Raw genomic sequence first — 16,354 nt, 5'->3', positions numbered from 1 at the left:
ATGAGGTAGAGGCTTGACTAAGTCTGTTCAGCACCAGTCAGATGTGAGTTGTATGAAAGGTCTGGTACAGGAACAAATATTGTAAAAGTGCTAATGAAGATATTCAGTGGAGAGACAAGGATGCTGTTACTTAAATCCTCAGGCTCCCTCCCTCCAGTCATCCATAGCTCCAAGGAGGCATTTGAGGTAATGAGACCCCTCTGTGTTCCTTCTGCGTCACTCCCACCGTCTGACCTCTCGACTGCTGCACAGCTATAATTGAAGGCTTAGCAGAATGTGCCATGCCATGCTTATAGCACATACAGTCAGCATTTTTTTCCCTGTCACACACGTATGATTTTTTTCTTAGCATCATTATTCATACAATTCTACACATCTACCCAATGAGTCACTCGATCAACCTTGTGCTGAGGCAGCTGGGTATTAAAAGTTTGGCTTAAGTGAAATTCAGTTTTTCATTTTTCTTGCCTCTAATGGAAAATCTGCCCTTTTATCAGAAGCATCAAGTAGTCACAGCTCAGTACCAGTGGGCCAGCTCCAATTCTAAGGTTTGTGCCTTGATCAAGGACAATAGAAGGAGTATTCATTGGGCTTAATGCTGAACGTGCTTGTCTTTGGGAGGAAACCCATGCCAACATTGTGATGCAACACTGCTAATCACTGAGCCGCCAGTGCACCATAAATCAGTTTTATACGGCTGGCCCCTGAGAAACTCAGCTGGTGCACTCAGGGTTTAAGTGCTTGGCTCAAGGGCAACTTATCAGTGGTGTTGTGTGGGATGTAAGAGTGTCACTCAACACCCTGCAACCCCCCACCCCCCACTCCCACCCCTCACCCCTCTTGTAATAGCACTGTTGGCTGGCATCAAGACCTGTACCTGAACTACGTTGTTTGGCCCTGGCTGGATGGTGTAGTGCATGTAGGTGTGTGTGAGGGTTTTTGGACAGGGTGTCTTTTGATAACACTCATTGGACCTCCATATTTGAGCCAGAGCCAGGCAGCTGTTGTAGTTTATGCAGACAAGCTGACTCTTCCTTGCATGTAGCTGCATATTTTCCTTGTTTCAAAAGAAAGTAACATTTTTTATGTAGATATGACTAGTTGTATATACAGAGGTTCGTACTATCCCCAGATCCCACCCCTCTCTGCACAGATGCTTTGAATAACAACATGCTTGTGCACCCTTACTGGCTTACCACCCACAAGCACTACATGAACAATTCCTCTACTATGGTAAAAGCAGTTTGTAAGAATATTTCTGTCTAGCATAATATTGCCCATGTAAATCAACACATATCACTATCAAAATGTATGAAATTGTGCTTTCAAAATTGCAACAGAAAATAAAATGAATTGAAAGAAATGGCACACGTGAGCATGGAGCATGTTCAGGCAGGCTGTTGGTGACCACAGAATCAAAGAAGTTTATTCAAGTCACATGTCTGTGAAACAGTTGATGGACTGCCACTGAATACAAACTAAAGTTAAAGCTACCTAAGGTGCATATAGTGGTATCTAGTGTTTGGCTAAACATGGAAAAATATTTGTTCATTAATCAACCAATGTATTTTTGATATAGTTCTGTAAATTTAATGCACAATTACTCTTTATGTGCTTGAAATAATCATTTAGGGGGAAATAAAATGTAAAAGGGGCATTTACAAAGGACTTTGCAACTATTTGCAGAAATCATAGACTCCAAGTGTTTGTTGTCACCAGCTAAGAGGCTGTCTACTCTTGCTTTAGAAATATTTTGGCCACCCTCATCAGAACACTATTCTTCTGCTGAAATTCGTCTTCTGTTTATTGTGCTGCATGTTGAAAATATTGAAATTCCTGAAACATTAGCTTTCAGGATACATTGATACTTACTAGAATCTACTACCAGCCTACTTACCCATACAATACTTCTTGAGCCACTGGCTGGCCCACAACCCCAAAACATAGTAGATTCACTGGCATGCTGCCATGTTATCAATTACGCAAACATTGGGATGTTTTCTTGCAAATGTTAAATACTTTTCTTAATAATCAAACCAAATTTGTTTCATGGAAAAGCATATTTTTGTTTCCATAGTCTTTTGTGATGTTTATTGTCGTAATAAGTTAAGTAATAAATGCCTTAATTCACATGTTGAAATGTTCATATATCCAATGTATCCTAACCTTTCCCAACTTTAACTGTGTATATATAGGTCCCATAAGCTCCTTTGATATCAATATCTTTGTGTTAGACTCGTATTTCATTTTCCGCCCCTCCTCTTTAGAGCTGAATGGTGAGGCTAAATCATCTAAAACATCATAGCATTTTAGCTTGAGTTGCTATATTGCTCCATAGCTCTTAGGGGCAAATGCTAAGTAATTTTTGCAATGCTCAGTGTTTTTATACCTTTGAAATTTCCTTTAGCAAAAACCTCTTCTATACACACACCATGGCTGTGGCTCTTAGCTTTCTCTGCGCACATCGGTGATGTGCTTTCAGTGGACCTATGTGCTGTTCAAAAGCAAACTTGCGTATGTATAAGTACATCTTATGTATTGTAATTTGAAAACTTTAAATTTTCAATCAAAAATCAACCAGAATCTCAAATATTGATCTTTTTCATCTAAATGCTCTGGATATTTTTTGCTTTTGCTAAAAGATGACAGATGTGGCCTTGTGAGAGACAGGCATTAAAATCCTGTTTCAAACCCTAGCCAGTTTTGATTTGCTTCATTTTTTTGTCACTCCGTTTGCATTGCTTCTTTTGAAGACCTTGAAGAATGCAAAAAGAGAGGACACAGTGGTGTGCAGCAATGAGCTGGAATGTTATCATAGCCACATCATTTGATATAGCCTAACACAATAATTAAATATCGCAGAGGATGAAGTCACATTCTGCACATGTACTCAACCAGGGAATTTTAATCCCCTCAATCTAAAAGCTTTAGTTTAATTTCACACTAATGCACCACTGTATTTGAACATTACACTGGGCAGTATGAGAGTTGCTGTACTGTGTTCCAGCAAAAGCACTGTGGGAATTGGTGGTCTTATCTGTCTCATGCTATGTACATCCTCAGTAGTACTAAACAACTTCAAGACCATGCATGATCTCCAAAGTGCCGGACTTTGAATTACCCATTGTCAATTTAAAGGCTTTATAGACTTTATATAGTAGCACAATACTCGCACATAGTATGATATAGCATGAGAACAACTTTAACTTATCCACAGTGGAGGGAATAGTGCAAGACTTTAGGCACTAAACTACATGTTTTGTGTCCTTCTACATACAGCAATCGCCCAATTATCTGTCAGTGGAACATATGAACATGTTACATATGTTAATGTTACAAAATTCTGTTGTCCAAATTGTTATAAGTAAATTATGATTAAAAATGTAATGGTCTCTTAAGTGTACCGTACCATAAGTGCATATTATAAATATATTACAGTAATAATTCCATGTGGTTAGTGGATATAATGCATAAAAAAGGAAGAACACTACAGGAAGCCTAAGGAATAGTCATCTGAACTCTTGATCACAGGTTTGCTCAAGATACAAATATTTTGCAAAATATCACATCAATGATGATTTATTCACCAGTCTTGTTGATGAATAGATGAACCTTTTTCAAAAATGTTTATTGCTGTTGAAACAGGAATTTTACTGAATTATCTCCATTTATTAACAGTAACAGAACTTTCAAAATTCTGATTATTATAGGGATTTCTTCGTAGAACGAGCAGGCCAAATTACTGATAAAACTGCAAGAATGCTAGATACACACCATGGAAAAGTTTACTTTAGTGTTTTTAATATGAAGAGGATTCCTTTCACAATTAACTTTAAATCAACTTTCACTTTTCAACTTGGGAATGCAAGCATAGTCCATTTAGAATACTGGTTAATTTACCCGTGAGTTGACGCCAATCTGCAGTATGCATGTCTTTTTTTTTTTTTTTTTTTTTTTTTTTTATAAAATGGTTTTCTAGTCATAAGAGATTGCCATAATGGTCTGAAGCCAAATGAAAATAAAATACACACACAAACACATTTTTATATATATATATATACTATATATAGAACACACACACACACACACAGTATAGATGCACATGCATGCGAACACACTCATACTGTCATACATTATTTCTGCATATACAGCAGTCTGATAACCTCCCATTTTCTTGTGAGATTGTGTAATAGATATTGTGTAATTGCATTGTCAATGTACTGTGTAAATCACTGCTGTCAAGGCCCCATTAACCTTAATTTGCCTTTAATGTGGAACAAGACCTCACCCTGTTGTACAAACATTCATGAGCTAATTTTGAGAAGCTAAAATACATTTACGGACACAGTACATGTGATGTGGGTGTGCACTGCATTCAGAAAGTATTCAGACCTCTTCACTTTTTTCACATTTTGTTATGTTGCAGCTAGGGATGTGTACGAGTACTCGTTGTTGATGTCATGTGCACGTGTTGTTTTTGGCTACAATAGTTCAACTCAGTTGGCGTTATGTGCACCATGGAAACCGTGACTAGGAAAAGTGATGTCTGGAAATACTTTGATAAAAAAGACGACAATAACGTGCGGTGCAAGATATGTCGCGTTAAACTTGCATATCATTTTCTTCTACAGTAGGCTTGGTCGGGAAAGTCTGTGTCCAATTGGAAATACAAGCTTAACATTGGTTCTGTATGTGTTTCCAGTCGAACATGGACCTTCCGTATTTGTTTTGTTTTTTTTGGTAATCGAGTACTCGTTCATAAGGTAATGAGAGTACTTGAATATTGAAATGACTGAAAATGCCAATCCCTAGTTGCAGCCTTATGCTAAAAGTATTTAAATAAATTTTTTCCCTCATCAATCTAAACTCAATTTTTTGCAAATGTATTAAAAAGGAAAAACTGATATATCGCCTTGACATTAGTATTCAGACCCTTTGCTATGACATTTGAAATTTAGCTTGGGTTCCTCCCATTTCTTTTGATCATCTTTTAGATGTTGTAGTCTAGTCTAGTCTTCCTTAGGTAAATTATATTGATTGGACATGATTTGGAAAGGCACACACCTTTTTATATAAGGTCTCACAGCTGACAATGCAGAACAGAACAAAAACCAAGCCAAGGTCAAAGGTTGTAATATTTATATTTTCTTTATTATTTTTTTGGGCCTTTTGTGCCTTTATTGACAGTGCAGTAGAGAGAGACAGGAAATGGGGAGGCAGAGCGAGGGGGAATGACATGCACCGGGGCCAACTGCAGCGAGGACCTTAGCCTCTGCACATGGGGCGGATGCTCAACCAACTGAGCTACTCAACACCCCTATTTATATTTCCAATATCATTATCAAAGATCCTCTATACAGAAGATACCGCATTACAGGCAGCACCAATGGCATGAAATGGGACACAGTTCTGGTCTCCTAAGTGGGCGTTATCCCTCAACCCCTCCCTCAAGCGAAGGCAACTGGTATGAAATGTGACAGCAGCTAATATTAAAATCTATCCCTGTATAGACTTACCACTCTGAATCCTTTGGGAAAGAAAAGACAGATCCATTTTTCTTATTATTACAGCCTGTTGCTGCACAAATCTCGGGCAGTAACTGATGGATTACTTGTCCCTGCCAAAAGAATACAACAATAGACAATACAACAAGCATACAGTTCAAATTTGCGCCTGTTTTTTTTATTTTTATTTTTTTATTTTTATAATCTACTTACAACATCTGATCAGCCCAGTACAAAGTCATGTCAGTTTAATAGGCTAATAATCTGTTTTAGCAATTGTTAATCAATGAAACAAGTTTTATTTAAGTTTTAAAGTTTAATCCATGGTTTAATGTATAAGTAAGTCAATCCAAAAATAACTTTGGTCCATCTAAACATCTGGTTATCGGTTGGCAAACAATTTTGGCAGTTGACAGATCTCGCGAGAGTATGGCACTGAGACAGAGGCAGGTCTCCAATAAAGTTAATTTTCTCTGGATCTGTCCGTCTAAAAGTATTCCTTTTGATGTCAGAATGTTCTGATGATGTGTGGCTTGTGAAAACTGGGTCAAATATTTATTTTGGTGACTATGGAGCGAAAGAATATGTGATAATCTGTGATCTCTTCGTCATGAATACACTCAGACCTGCTCCTGGTCTCCTAAAGGGGCGGGAGAGGTGGAGAAATCCACGTGATACAGATACAGGAAATAAACGGAAATGAAGCGTCTCGGTTACTGTACTGTCTCTGTCATTATCTCTCCAGCCACTGCGGGTCAAAGCCACTCATTCTAACATCTGGGAAGATAAATAAAAAGTGATCTTAAAATCATGTAAACGTCGGCTGTAATACACTCGTTAACACACTCCTAAAGACTTGGTACTCTTGCCTTTTCTGCAAAAAAAAAAATCATGTACGATGGGATGTAACATTAATTTAGGAAAACTTTTCAAGAAGCTGGGTGTGCTTGGGTGTAAAAGAGATAATATTCACTTGTTTGAATAGTTGCAAAATCAGGTTGCCGCCTCCTTCTGCAAGCAGAAAATCCAGTGTGTTCATATTCTTCTTTGGCAATTTCGGGTGGCTCTGGTTGATGCACGGATTACGATATAGCGCCACTACATTGCAGTAGTGGTGTATAGCTGCAATTGCAGTTACAAACGTCAAATCCACTGAGTACCGAGAAAACAAGTAGGCCTACTAGAATTTTGTTGGGAGGTGGAGACGGCACGAAATTGGCAGCTGCCTCGCAATTCTTTATGCAGAAAAAACTCTGAAAAGGCTGCAACATAATGCTTTGTCAGCTTTCTCCTGTTTATTATGAATAAATCAGCTACACATATGAGTAAACCTTTACTGTAAAAGTTTGTTCGTATTGATTTTACAGAGAAATACAAGTGTCGTCATGTATCCCATTTTTACCTCTGCCAAGCAGGTTATGTCTTCACCCATGTCTGTTTGTAAGCAGGATTGCGCAAAAAGTACTAAATCGATAATGGCTATAATAATAATGATTGGCGTCTGAAAAGTTAAGAGTTGTAAGCAGAAAGCAGTCACATGATTTTTGTTTACCTTCCTTCGGAGCGACAGAGAGAGTGAATGGGAGAAAGAGTCAGAGATAGACCTTCACTTAGTTATTTAATGTTCAGTGTTTTTTATTATTTATGTTAATTCAATGTTTTCTGATCATACAAATGAATTGTCCATTTAAGACAAGTTACAAACTGTTTGTGTAGCTATCAATTATAGTTCTCAAATTGGAATTGGCCAAAATGTGACGTGAGTCTTGAAAAAAAAAAAACGGTGCATCTCTTATTTTGTCGTAAAAAATCAGACATATTTTACAGTGTTGAGATTGTACAGTTTGATAGAGATCCAGATAATAATCCAGATCTGGTGGAAGAAGATGTTAGGCCTCGGCGGAGGTATGCGCTCTGATATTTCAGTGTTTTATTTCCCATGAGAAAACAGAAACAGAAAAAGAAAGGACATCTTTCTTATTACCATTATAGGGTTACATCTTTCAGTGACCGTGCAACATTATGTATGTCAGACATGAGTTTATGGTGGTGATATGGCTGGACACACACACACACACACACACACACACACACACACACACACACACACACACACACACACAGAGAGACAGACAGAAGAAGAATTGGTTTGCAGGTCAAACTATTACAACACCACAGGGATTTTCCTTCAGCTAAAGCCCTTGGAGTGTTGCCCATTCCTAGTGTGGCCTCTGTTGTCAGTGCTTCCCAAAGATAACAGAGAATGTGTTAAATGAGGACGACCATCATGGAATATGTTTCCCTTTAATTCCTGGCAATTGCATGTGAGGAATACTTAATCTCTGCTTCTGCAGCATCAAAGGGCCTCTCTTATTGATGTCTCACATACTAGCCTCTGGAGGAATTTTATCCTCTGTAACAACAACACAGTAATGCAGTAATGGAGTAATGCAGTAATGGGTGCATTTACAAATCTGAATCACAGTTAAAACAACACTAACTATGACACCTGGCACCAGATGGCCTGTCAGCAGCCAGGTCTTTATGGTAGCCTGGAAAATGACCATCATCAGGCTGATCTGAAGCCGCCACCCATTTCTGTTACAGCAGTTCTGCATGATATTTACTTAAGGTTTTGTTTAGCTGAGCAAACAGCTCTCTACTGTGCTGGTAGCAGTTGTTGAGGTTTCTTTTTGAATGGCAGTACCGGTAGTAAGCTGGCTGGCATACTAAAGGATAATTATGGTTTTGTTATTGGTGGTGGTGGTGGTGGTGGAAGGGGCCCTGCCGCTCCACAGTTACAGGATGGAGCAGGTCCAGTTATGAAACCTGAAATGGGGATGTGGCTGGCTACACCAGCTGGAAACAATGGTCTCTCTGACTGTAGTGCATTCTTTCCACCCTGTTTATTTCCAAGTTATGTATCTTTTGGGAAAAAATCTAACAAAAAGAAACATAACATTGCATGTAGCTCATCTTTTGTTGTGCATGGTTGTACACTCTAGTATATGTTTTATATATAAAAGATTTAACACAGACAAAAGTATCATGGTACTGATTTGGATTAAAAAAAATCTACAATAATTTTAAGTAAAAAATAAAAAACACAATTGCCACATGTATAGTTCTGAAAAATCATAAGTATTAAGTAACTCTAAAGACTACTGACTTAAACATACAAACAATTAAACAAACAATAGTCCTAAAAGTAAAGACCTTTTACTAGTCAGGGTTGTATCTGTCAGAGAAGAGAGAATTTGCCTTGAAATTGTCATTGTTGGTTATTACTGTGCAAGCTCCTTTGCTACCAAATAATGTTAAATTGTTTTGTCCTTTTAACCATAACTGGTTTCATAGAATAAGACAGGCCTTTTCTAAGCATCTTCTCATTTTGTATGACTACGCTGACATTGCGATAAGGATGACTTGAGTGACTGAGTGTTTTTTCCTTTGTGAGTGTGCAGGTGTTTTCAAATCCAAATGGCAAGGAAATGGCTTAGCCTAATTCAGTCAATGCTATTTCAATACTGGATTTGCCCCATGGCTGATATGTTTAAATCTAAATTCTACGTATCTTTAAATCAATAAAACCCCTCTTTGGACTGCTGTTTGTGTCATGCAGTGAAATTGATGGCTTCACTTGAGGTGGTGCGACTCTGCTTCAGTTTGTGGAAGTAAATGTGAAACACTTGAGCAATAACGGCCAGCTTCCGAGCACGTGGTGCTCTCGCTTGCACTTCCTGTATTTATTATAGGCAGTGGCATTTGAAGCTTAAATCAGCTCTGAGATAGCATCCTGTTAATATTGTTAGGTTTCAGCAGCTCCTTCTGGTGACTGCGGCTAATTCAATACCAGTAGACAGTACTGGGAGGAGAGAAGGGGGAGATGGGAAAGAACAGCAGGCTTAATCTAATCTGCCCAGTGCATTGCTGTACATACATCAGTCATCTGTTTATGGAAAGACTGTGTATGGGCAAGCTACTGCATGTTTAGGTATATAGCCTACCACCAACCCAATTCTGAACAGTATAGAATTTGGCCCATGTAGAGGCAGAAAATAACACAGGGTAATTTATTATGGTAAAGTCATTGATTAAGTCATGGTATATATTAAAAGTTTGTTTGTTAACACACACACATTGGAGTCATTTACCCTGGATGAAACATAAATATCTCAGTAAATTATCAAATGTCAAATTATTCTTGTCTGAAAACAATGCAGAATTGCTCATAGATCACAAACTTTTATTGTTGTCTAAAAGATATGCCAAATGTAGCAAAAACACTTTTATAGTTGGAATGTGCTTCAAACATTGTAAAGACCAACATTTTTTCAAAAGCAGCCCACACCCTTAATGACTAGTTTTTTTTTTACCATTTTTCTTTGTATTCAATGGTCTTGCTAACAAGAACAGCGCATCTTCAACTGACCAGAACTGAAACCAGACAAAAATAACATTGCTAAAAATAAGGGATTTAGTCTGAGATTCATTCCTCAAAAAGGCATTAAACCTAAAAAGTGTTGTCCAGTAAAACACCTTAATGTTGCACTGTAGAACTTTAAAAGCACTTAAATCATATTGACATAAAAATGATTTTAACTGACCAAATAACGCAGACAGACGAGAGAACAAGAGAATGCAAGTAAGAATATTCATATAGAACTGAAACTGCGATTAACCTTATTTGGTAATTATCAAATGTAATTCTGTGTATTTCTGTGGTTTTTAATCGGAGCATAGGTGTGAAAGTACACTGCAAACCGTCGCAACCAGAGATTAAGCTGTCTCATTTGAATGGGTTCAACATGGACTGAATGTTTGTTCAGTATATGTGCATCGACTGTATGAAAGGACTACTAAAAAAACAAAAGGCATATTTGATTTGCTTTTTTTGCTTTTTTTGCTTAGAGGAAGCAAGTCAGCTCTACAGCCGATGTCAAAGAGCCTGGTTCCTTTGGTCTAGCTGACCTTTACCCACATTGCCTTTAACCCTGGCTCTGTGCAGCATGAGCTGAGAAATGTGGTTCTTTCTTTTCTTTAACAGAGGTCACTCTTTGTCTCGTTTTTGTCCAAGCTCATTGAATGCCAACACAAAGACTGCCATAAAAGCAGAGTGATTTGCTTCGGAAAGAGACCTGCCTGTTTGCTATCCATGAAAAGGCTTTGAATTGGGTGTAGGTTTGGTAAAGATCTGACCAGATGTTTAGATAAGATTGGTTTATTACCAATTAGGTGATTACTCAGCATAAAAAGATGGATTGATCATTTACAGGCAGCATTCAACCAGATAATTTCCTGAATATATCAGTTTCAATTGGCCCTTTCCATGCTAACTTGAAATTAAAATCTCCTGCCCTTCAGTCAGATTTAGGATGGAGGAAAACTCAAATTAGGTCATGATAAATAATGAGCCTTTAAACTGAAAGTCAACACTTCAATCCTATAGTCATTGCTTCATTTCAAATCTCATATGCTAAATACAGAGTCAAAACAATAGAGAATGTATCACTGTCCAAACACTAAAGGCCTGCACTGTCTGTAACTGCTAGACAGACCTCCAAAAGCTTCCTGTTTGGCAACTGGTATTGTCTGGTGCTTTTTAGGCTGCAGATACCTACTCCCTCCTTGTTTCTTGGAGAGGCTAAACCTGTCATTCTCTTGTTTAACAGACTGTTTGTCCAGCTAGTGAGCACACTAGGGTTACTTACTCAACACAGTGTAAATATCAATTATAACGCTGTAGATGTAGATTAGATTATTTGTACAGTAAAACCAGATGAAACTAATGGATGTACTGGGCAGATTTTTTCTTATCTTTTTCTTTGGCCAAAGGTTGTTTTATTTCTACTAGTGTGATATTTGTATTATGATTCATTTACAGCATGACATGTTTTATATTTTCATGTCTTTGTTGTATGTACCATGATGAATGTAAATAGAAAGAGCATACATAAAATATTTACTTGAGCCTTAATTGCTTCCAGTAATCAGGGTATTGGTGACAACCTTGACAACCCGATTGTTGTTGGACACACTGCAATACCACCACAGAAATTAATGCATGAGCTTAGCATGAACAAGGATGCCAAAATTTTAGAAAGAAACTCACAGATTGTCACTTTTGATGACTCAAGTGATGTACAGTCTGTAGAAATACTAAGAAAGGTAGCTTTGCTGAAATTTCTTAGTTTCCTCCAGTGAGTTAATGAAAACCCAACCAGCATGGTTTCCATGCTTATCGTAGCCAGGTTGTCCTTTTCCTGAAGCTGTCTACAAAAAAGACACACACTACAAAAAAAAACACACACACACACACACACGCACACACACACACACGCACACACACGCACACACAAACACAGAGCTCCAAGTCTCTCTTTCACTTCACCTCTTTGACGCGAGGGCCTTTACGCTCCTGCGTTTCAGCAGCAGGCATCCAGTGACGTTGGTTGGTTTTTGTATGTCTCCTGTTCCAGGATTCAGTGACGCCAGTTTACAAGGCTGCTGTGATTCCCTCAATAGCCAAGCTTTCATAGTGAAAGACCTGGCAGTCAATGCAGCACAGTTTCAGCTATTCATCCCTGCTCACTGAGAAACTCGGCTCTATTGAAGCGTACATCCCTGTCTGTTCTCCCAGCTAAGCGCTACAACACAACCACTGGTCTGATTGGACTACATTTTTGCTATGGTTGAAGCATAAAAAGCCCCATCAGGGCCAGAGGCTTTAACATCTGGTAAATGAGAGTTCTTGCAGCGTCAAACAGCTGCCTAAAGACTAGACAAACCCTTTAAAAGCTGAAGTCTCTGGGTCATCTAACCTTGATAATCGATTTAAGAACATTTATTAACCTTTTCACTTCCTCCCATTGTTGTATTCAGTCATTGATGAAAAGTGGAGCAGGTTAGCTTAGAGACATATTGGCTTTGGTCCTTGGTTGCGCTTAAACTTGTTTCCTGGTCACATTCAGTATTGTCACTTACTGGTTGATCAGTGCTAAAGAATTAAAATAACAAAAATCTAGGCATTAATTCATTGGGACACAGGTTACAGGAAAAACACCTTCATGAGAGCCATCGCACAAACAAAGAGCTGAAGGTTCCTTTTTTTGCTTCTTTGTACAGTTTCTTTCTTATTGTAGACATAACATGGTTCTGTGTTCCAATATTGTGATGTGATATGGTAGGCGTTTGTATTGCCAATTCATCTCAGTTTTAGAATCATTACAACCCTAATTGAAAGTAGTTCTCTTGAGATCCACTGTGAGTGTGATAACAGCTCCCTTGTCACCTCTTAAGACTGTTTCTCTTTCTGGTTTTAACTGCTTCATGTGTCAAAGCTAAACTGTCCTTCAATGCGCCCAATTGGATTCCATTTGCATTTTTCTGGTTTTTCATTAACTCAAAGGTTGTCTTGTTTGTGTTTAGCTTTCAAGTGTTGCCACTCCCTTGTTTCATATCCTGGACTATTAAATGAGTACTTTTACCTTAATTGAACATTCCCATGCATTTGATCATAAAAGGTTTATATGGCTGACATATTCATTACAGCTTTGTTTGCCATTTATGATGACATTTATAGTAACATGTTTAAGAATGCACATCAGTGCTGCATACAGGTAGGAAGTAGTTCACAGGTTAATGATATAGACATGACATTTAGTAGATTTCCCCAGTGTAAACAGCCAGTAAACATGTACTCAGGGTCCTCCTCTAACAGTCCAGCTGGTTCTTATTGATGCAAAAGGAGGACATGGTCCCCCACTACCACTATGTGCTTTGTTTTACCTCCCAGCTCCTCCTCTTGCTTTTACTGCCCTCAGACTGCTAGCGGTGTGTTATCTGAGGCAGGGGAGAGCTGGCTGGATGCTGTTCTGTCCAGAAGTAGCAGTGAAAGGGAAAGTTAAAAGTGGTTGTAAACGACTATCAGGCCACTCATCACATTGCTTGCTGTGGCAATGCATTTTACCACTACAAGACTGAAGCCTTGTGGATGGCTCATCACTTACACACAATGCAACAGGTGTGTGTGTCCTGTGCTTTTTTTTTGCTCAACTTTCCTCTTTGCTGTGCACATTTATGGCACATAGCATCTGTCACAGTTGCTATGAGAGGGACAAACATGCATACACACACACACTGCACACTGTGACTGCAATATTAGCGACTGGAGGAAATGAGGTTTCTATTGACAGTGGTGCGAAGTTGACATTGTTTCTATTGAGCTTCAAGTCGGCGTCTCCTCCTCTTTCCCAAATGAATATATAGAGCTCTCATTAGCTAGAACTGGGCAGTTGCATGCAGCTTGCAGATTTTCAATCTCAACATTTCCAGAAGAATTACAAGAGGATGTATTTATCAACCTCATGCAGCCCCTACCTCAGCTCCATTGTTCCTGCCTTTCTCCTCAGACTGTGGTGTCTCTGACTTGTACGATGTGATTACCAGGTCTTCTTGCAGCCCAGCCAAAGATCACTAATTGTTTGAAGAGATAAGGACAGTCTATATCCATTGTATATCCACACTGTGTTTTTACAGAGCCTTCCTGGCATCTTCTCTCAGACCCATGAGTGTAAATACAACACGGTCCCCCACACACAGAGTTATTGTTATTAGACAGAAAGCAATGATAAATGGCTCATGTTGGAACATTTGTTTTATGTTTACAGTTCGTTTTTGGCCCTAAAGGTAAAAATGATGGGAACTCTGTTGGCGAGGTTATATTTGACTAGTTTACTTACTATAATGGATACGTTAATGGAGTTGTGGATAGCATAAATTCACACACAAGTCCACCTCGCTTTGGTTTGTGTGCCTTTTGTTACTGTAACCTCGGCTTTGGATCCGTCTTGTGTTTAAGTTAGGTGAGGGGAGAATAATAGTGGTTTGTGTGGTTTGTTGCTTTATAGGAGTTCATCCCACAACATTATATTGTTCAGTAAATGGCACCAAAACAACTGCTCTCAGTAGCAGTGAGGCCCATCATTATGGCTGCTTTCTATGAAAGTTGTGACCAAAATGAGCCAGGACCCTGAGGTAAACAGATACAGGGTTTTTTGGATTGGTGAAATTATGGAGTTCAAGTATGCATAAGCATTTACTCATCAAGGGATCTGTATATTTATGTCTCACTCTCACAATATTCACAGTGAGTCACATGAAGTGCCTGATCATGGTCTGCCATTTTTCATAAAAGCTCCTTTTAAAATTAGTAAAGCCATATTTTTGCCATATATTTTGGAAACTTATAATATATTTTCTGTTGATTTTAATGTCTTAGCTTGGGCAGTGCTATCTTTGTTTGGTGTTAATATACCACTAAACTTTTGTTACAATTTTTTTTCCCTGTCTTATTTTTCCTTTTCTTTCCCTCTACTCTTCTAGGTGCCTCCCAAGGAGTGGAGCTGCCAACCTCACCGATCTGTTTTATCTTGAATCCTGGTGGGATCACTGATGATCTTTGTTGCTGCCCTCACCAACTCCTGTTTTGCTCCCGCTCTTCCTCCTTATCCCTCTCCTCCCCTTTCTTAAACTCCCCTCCCCTCCTCGCCTGTGTCTCCCAGCCCCGGGCTTATTACTCAAACCCACTGAAGGGAGCAACACAGTAGCTGGCAAAGGATGAAGCGGGTCTGCCTGCCAACACCAGACAGACGATAGAAGACACAAAAGGACCAGCGAAGGGGAGAGAAACAGAGAGGTCGACTAGTGGAGAGAGCTACAACGAAGCTGTGAGAGAAGCAACAACAACATTCAAGATGCCACACCGAAGGAAAAACACAAGTTTCACTTGAGCGTCATGAGCTAGCAAGGGGCCCCTAACAGATCTAGAACTGTGGACTTCTTCTGAACAAACGTTTGCCTCACACACACAGAAAAAGTTGTGGAGACACACACTCCTGCTCGCTGGGGCTCCTTATTAACACCTGGTATGCCTCTCTAAGAAGTGTTAGCCATGCCAACCAAGGGGAAGTACCTGTTGAATGACCAGGAGCTAAAAAATGAGGCATTGTACCGTAAATTCTCCTGCATCAGCCAGTATCAGCCGCTGGTGCTCCTGCTGGGCCTGTCCATGCTCTCCTGTGGAATCCTCCTTATCCTCTTCTTTGCCCTTCAACTGGTGAGTCTTCATGTCCGTTTGTTCGTAATGTTTGTTCGTAATTGTGAGAAATTGCGCACTGTTTGAAATTTCACATTGGTCATTGGGTACTTTAGGTTATTCAGCAGATGCACTTCTTTGAAAAAGTCTGAGAATAACAGGATTTCACACTTGTCACTTTACTGTGTTTGGAGTCTTTTCTGTCCTTTGCTGACTTCTTAAATGTAACCAGTTTTATTACACAAACTGTTCAAACATTTTAACTATGTAACTGTAGATCAAAATCTCTGTGTGCTGGTAAATAACATTAACGGATCAGGAAGGAGTTGTGTGTAGATTTTGCGTTGCGTTTGAGTTGTCATGGATGCATTTACTGACATGGAAATGCACTTTGCCTATTTACTTTGTGTCCTTGCAGTACCCATGGTGCAAGGGTTGGAGGAATGGCACAAGCAGATGGTATTTGATACAAGACAAAGTTTTGTTTTTTGTTTTTTTTGGTTTCGAGCACATGGTCACTCAAATGAAACGCATATACAGAGAAATTAGTTATGTGGTTACATTTTTTAATTCACTAGTGACTACACTGTTGTGCTTCCATCTTGGAGCAAGGCAATTGTCTCTGACATTAGTGTTGTGCTTCTTATTGTGGAGTTGAATACGGGTTGATTTGTTGTGCACCATAGAATGGCTTGTAAATTGTGAAACTTGTAAGACTTGGCTTCAGACTGTGCTGTAGTACTAAACATCAGAA

The 16,354-nt window shown here is 39.0% G+C and overlaps 1 protein-coding gene across 3 annotated transcripts in view; it reads left to right on the top strand.

Annotated features, from left to right (window-relative positions):
* adcy7 (adenylate cyclase 7) overlaps nucleotides 1-16,354 on the top strand; it is a 56,963-nt gene that overhangs the window by 12,096 nt on the left and 28,513 nt on the right. For all 3 annotated transcript variants that reach the window (XM_056381186.1, XM_056381171.1, XM_056381178.1), the window contains exon 2: nucleotides 14,889-15,621. In XM_056381186.1, coding sequence (XP_056237161.1) covers nucleotides 15,457-15,621 — 165 coding nt within the window. In that variant the 5' untranslated portion in view covers nucleotides 14,889-15,456. The remainder of the gene's footprint in view (nucleotides 1-14,888; nucleotides 15,622-16,354) is intronic.

Source organism: Seriola aureovittata, chromosome 1 (genome assembly GCF_021018895.1).
Source record: "Seriola aureovittata isolate HTS-2021-v1 ecotype China chromosome 1, ASM2101889v1, whole genome shotgun sequence".
Classification (NCBI taxonomy): Eukaryota; Metazoa; Chordata; class Actinopteri; order Carangiformes; family Carangidae; genus Seriola; species Seriola aureovittata.
Note: the sequence above shows the minus strand (reverse complement) of the source record. Positions and strands in the feature narration are given on the sequence as shown.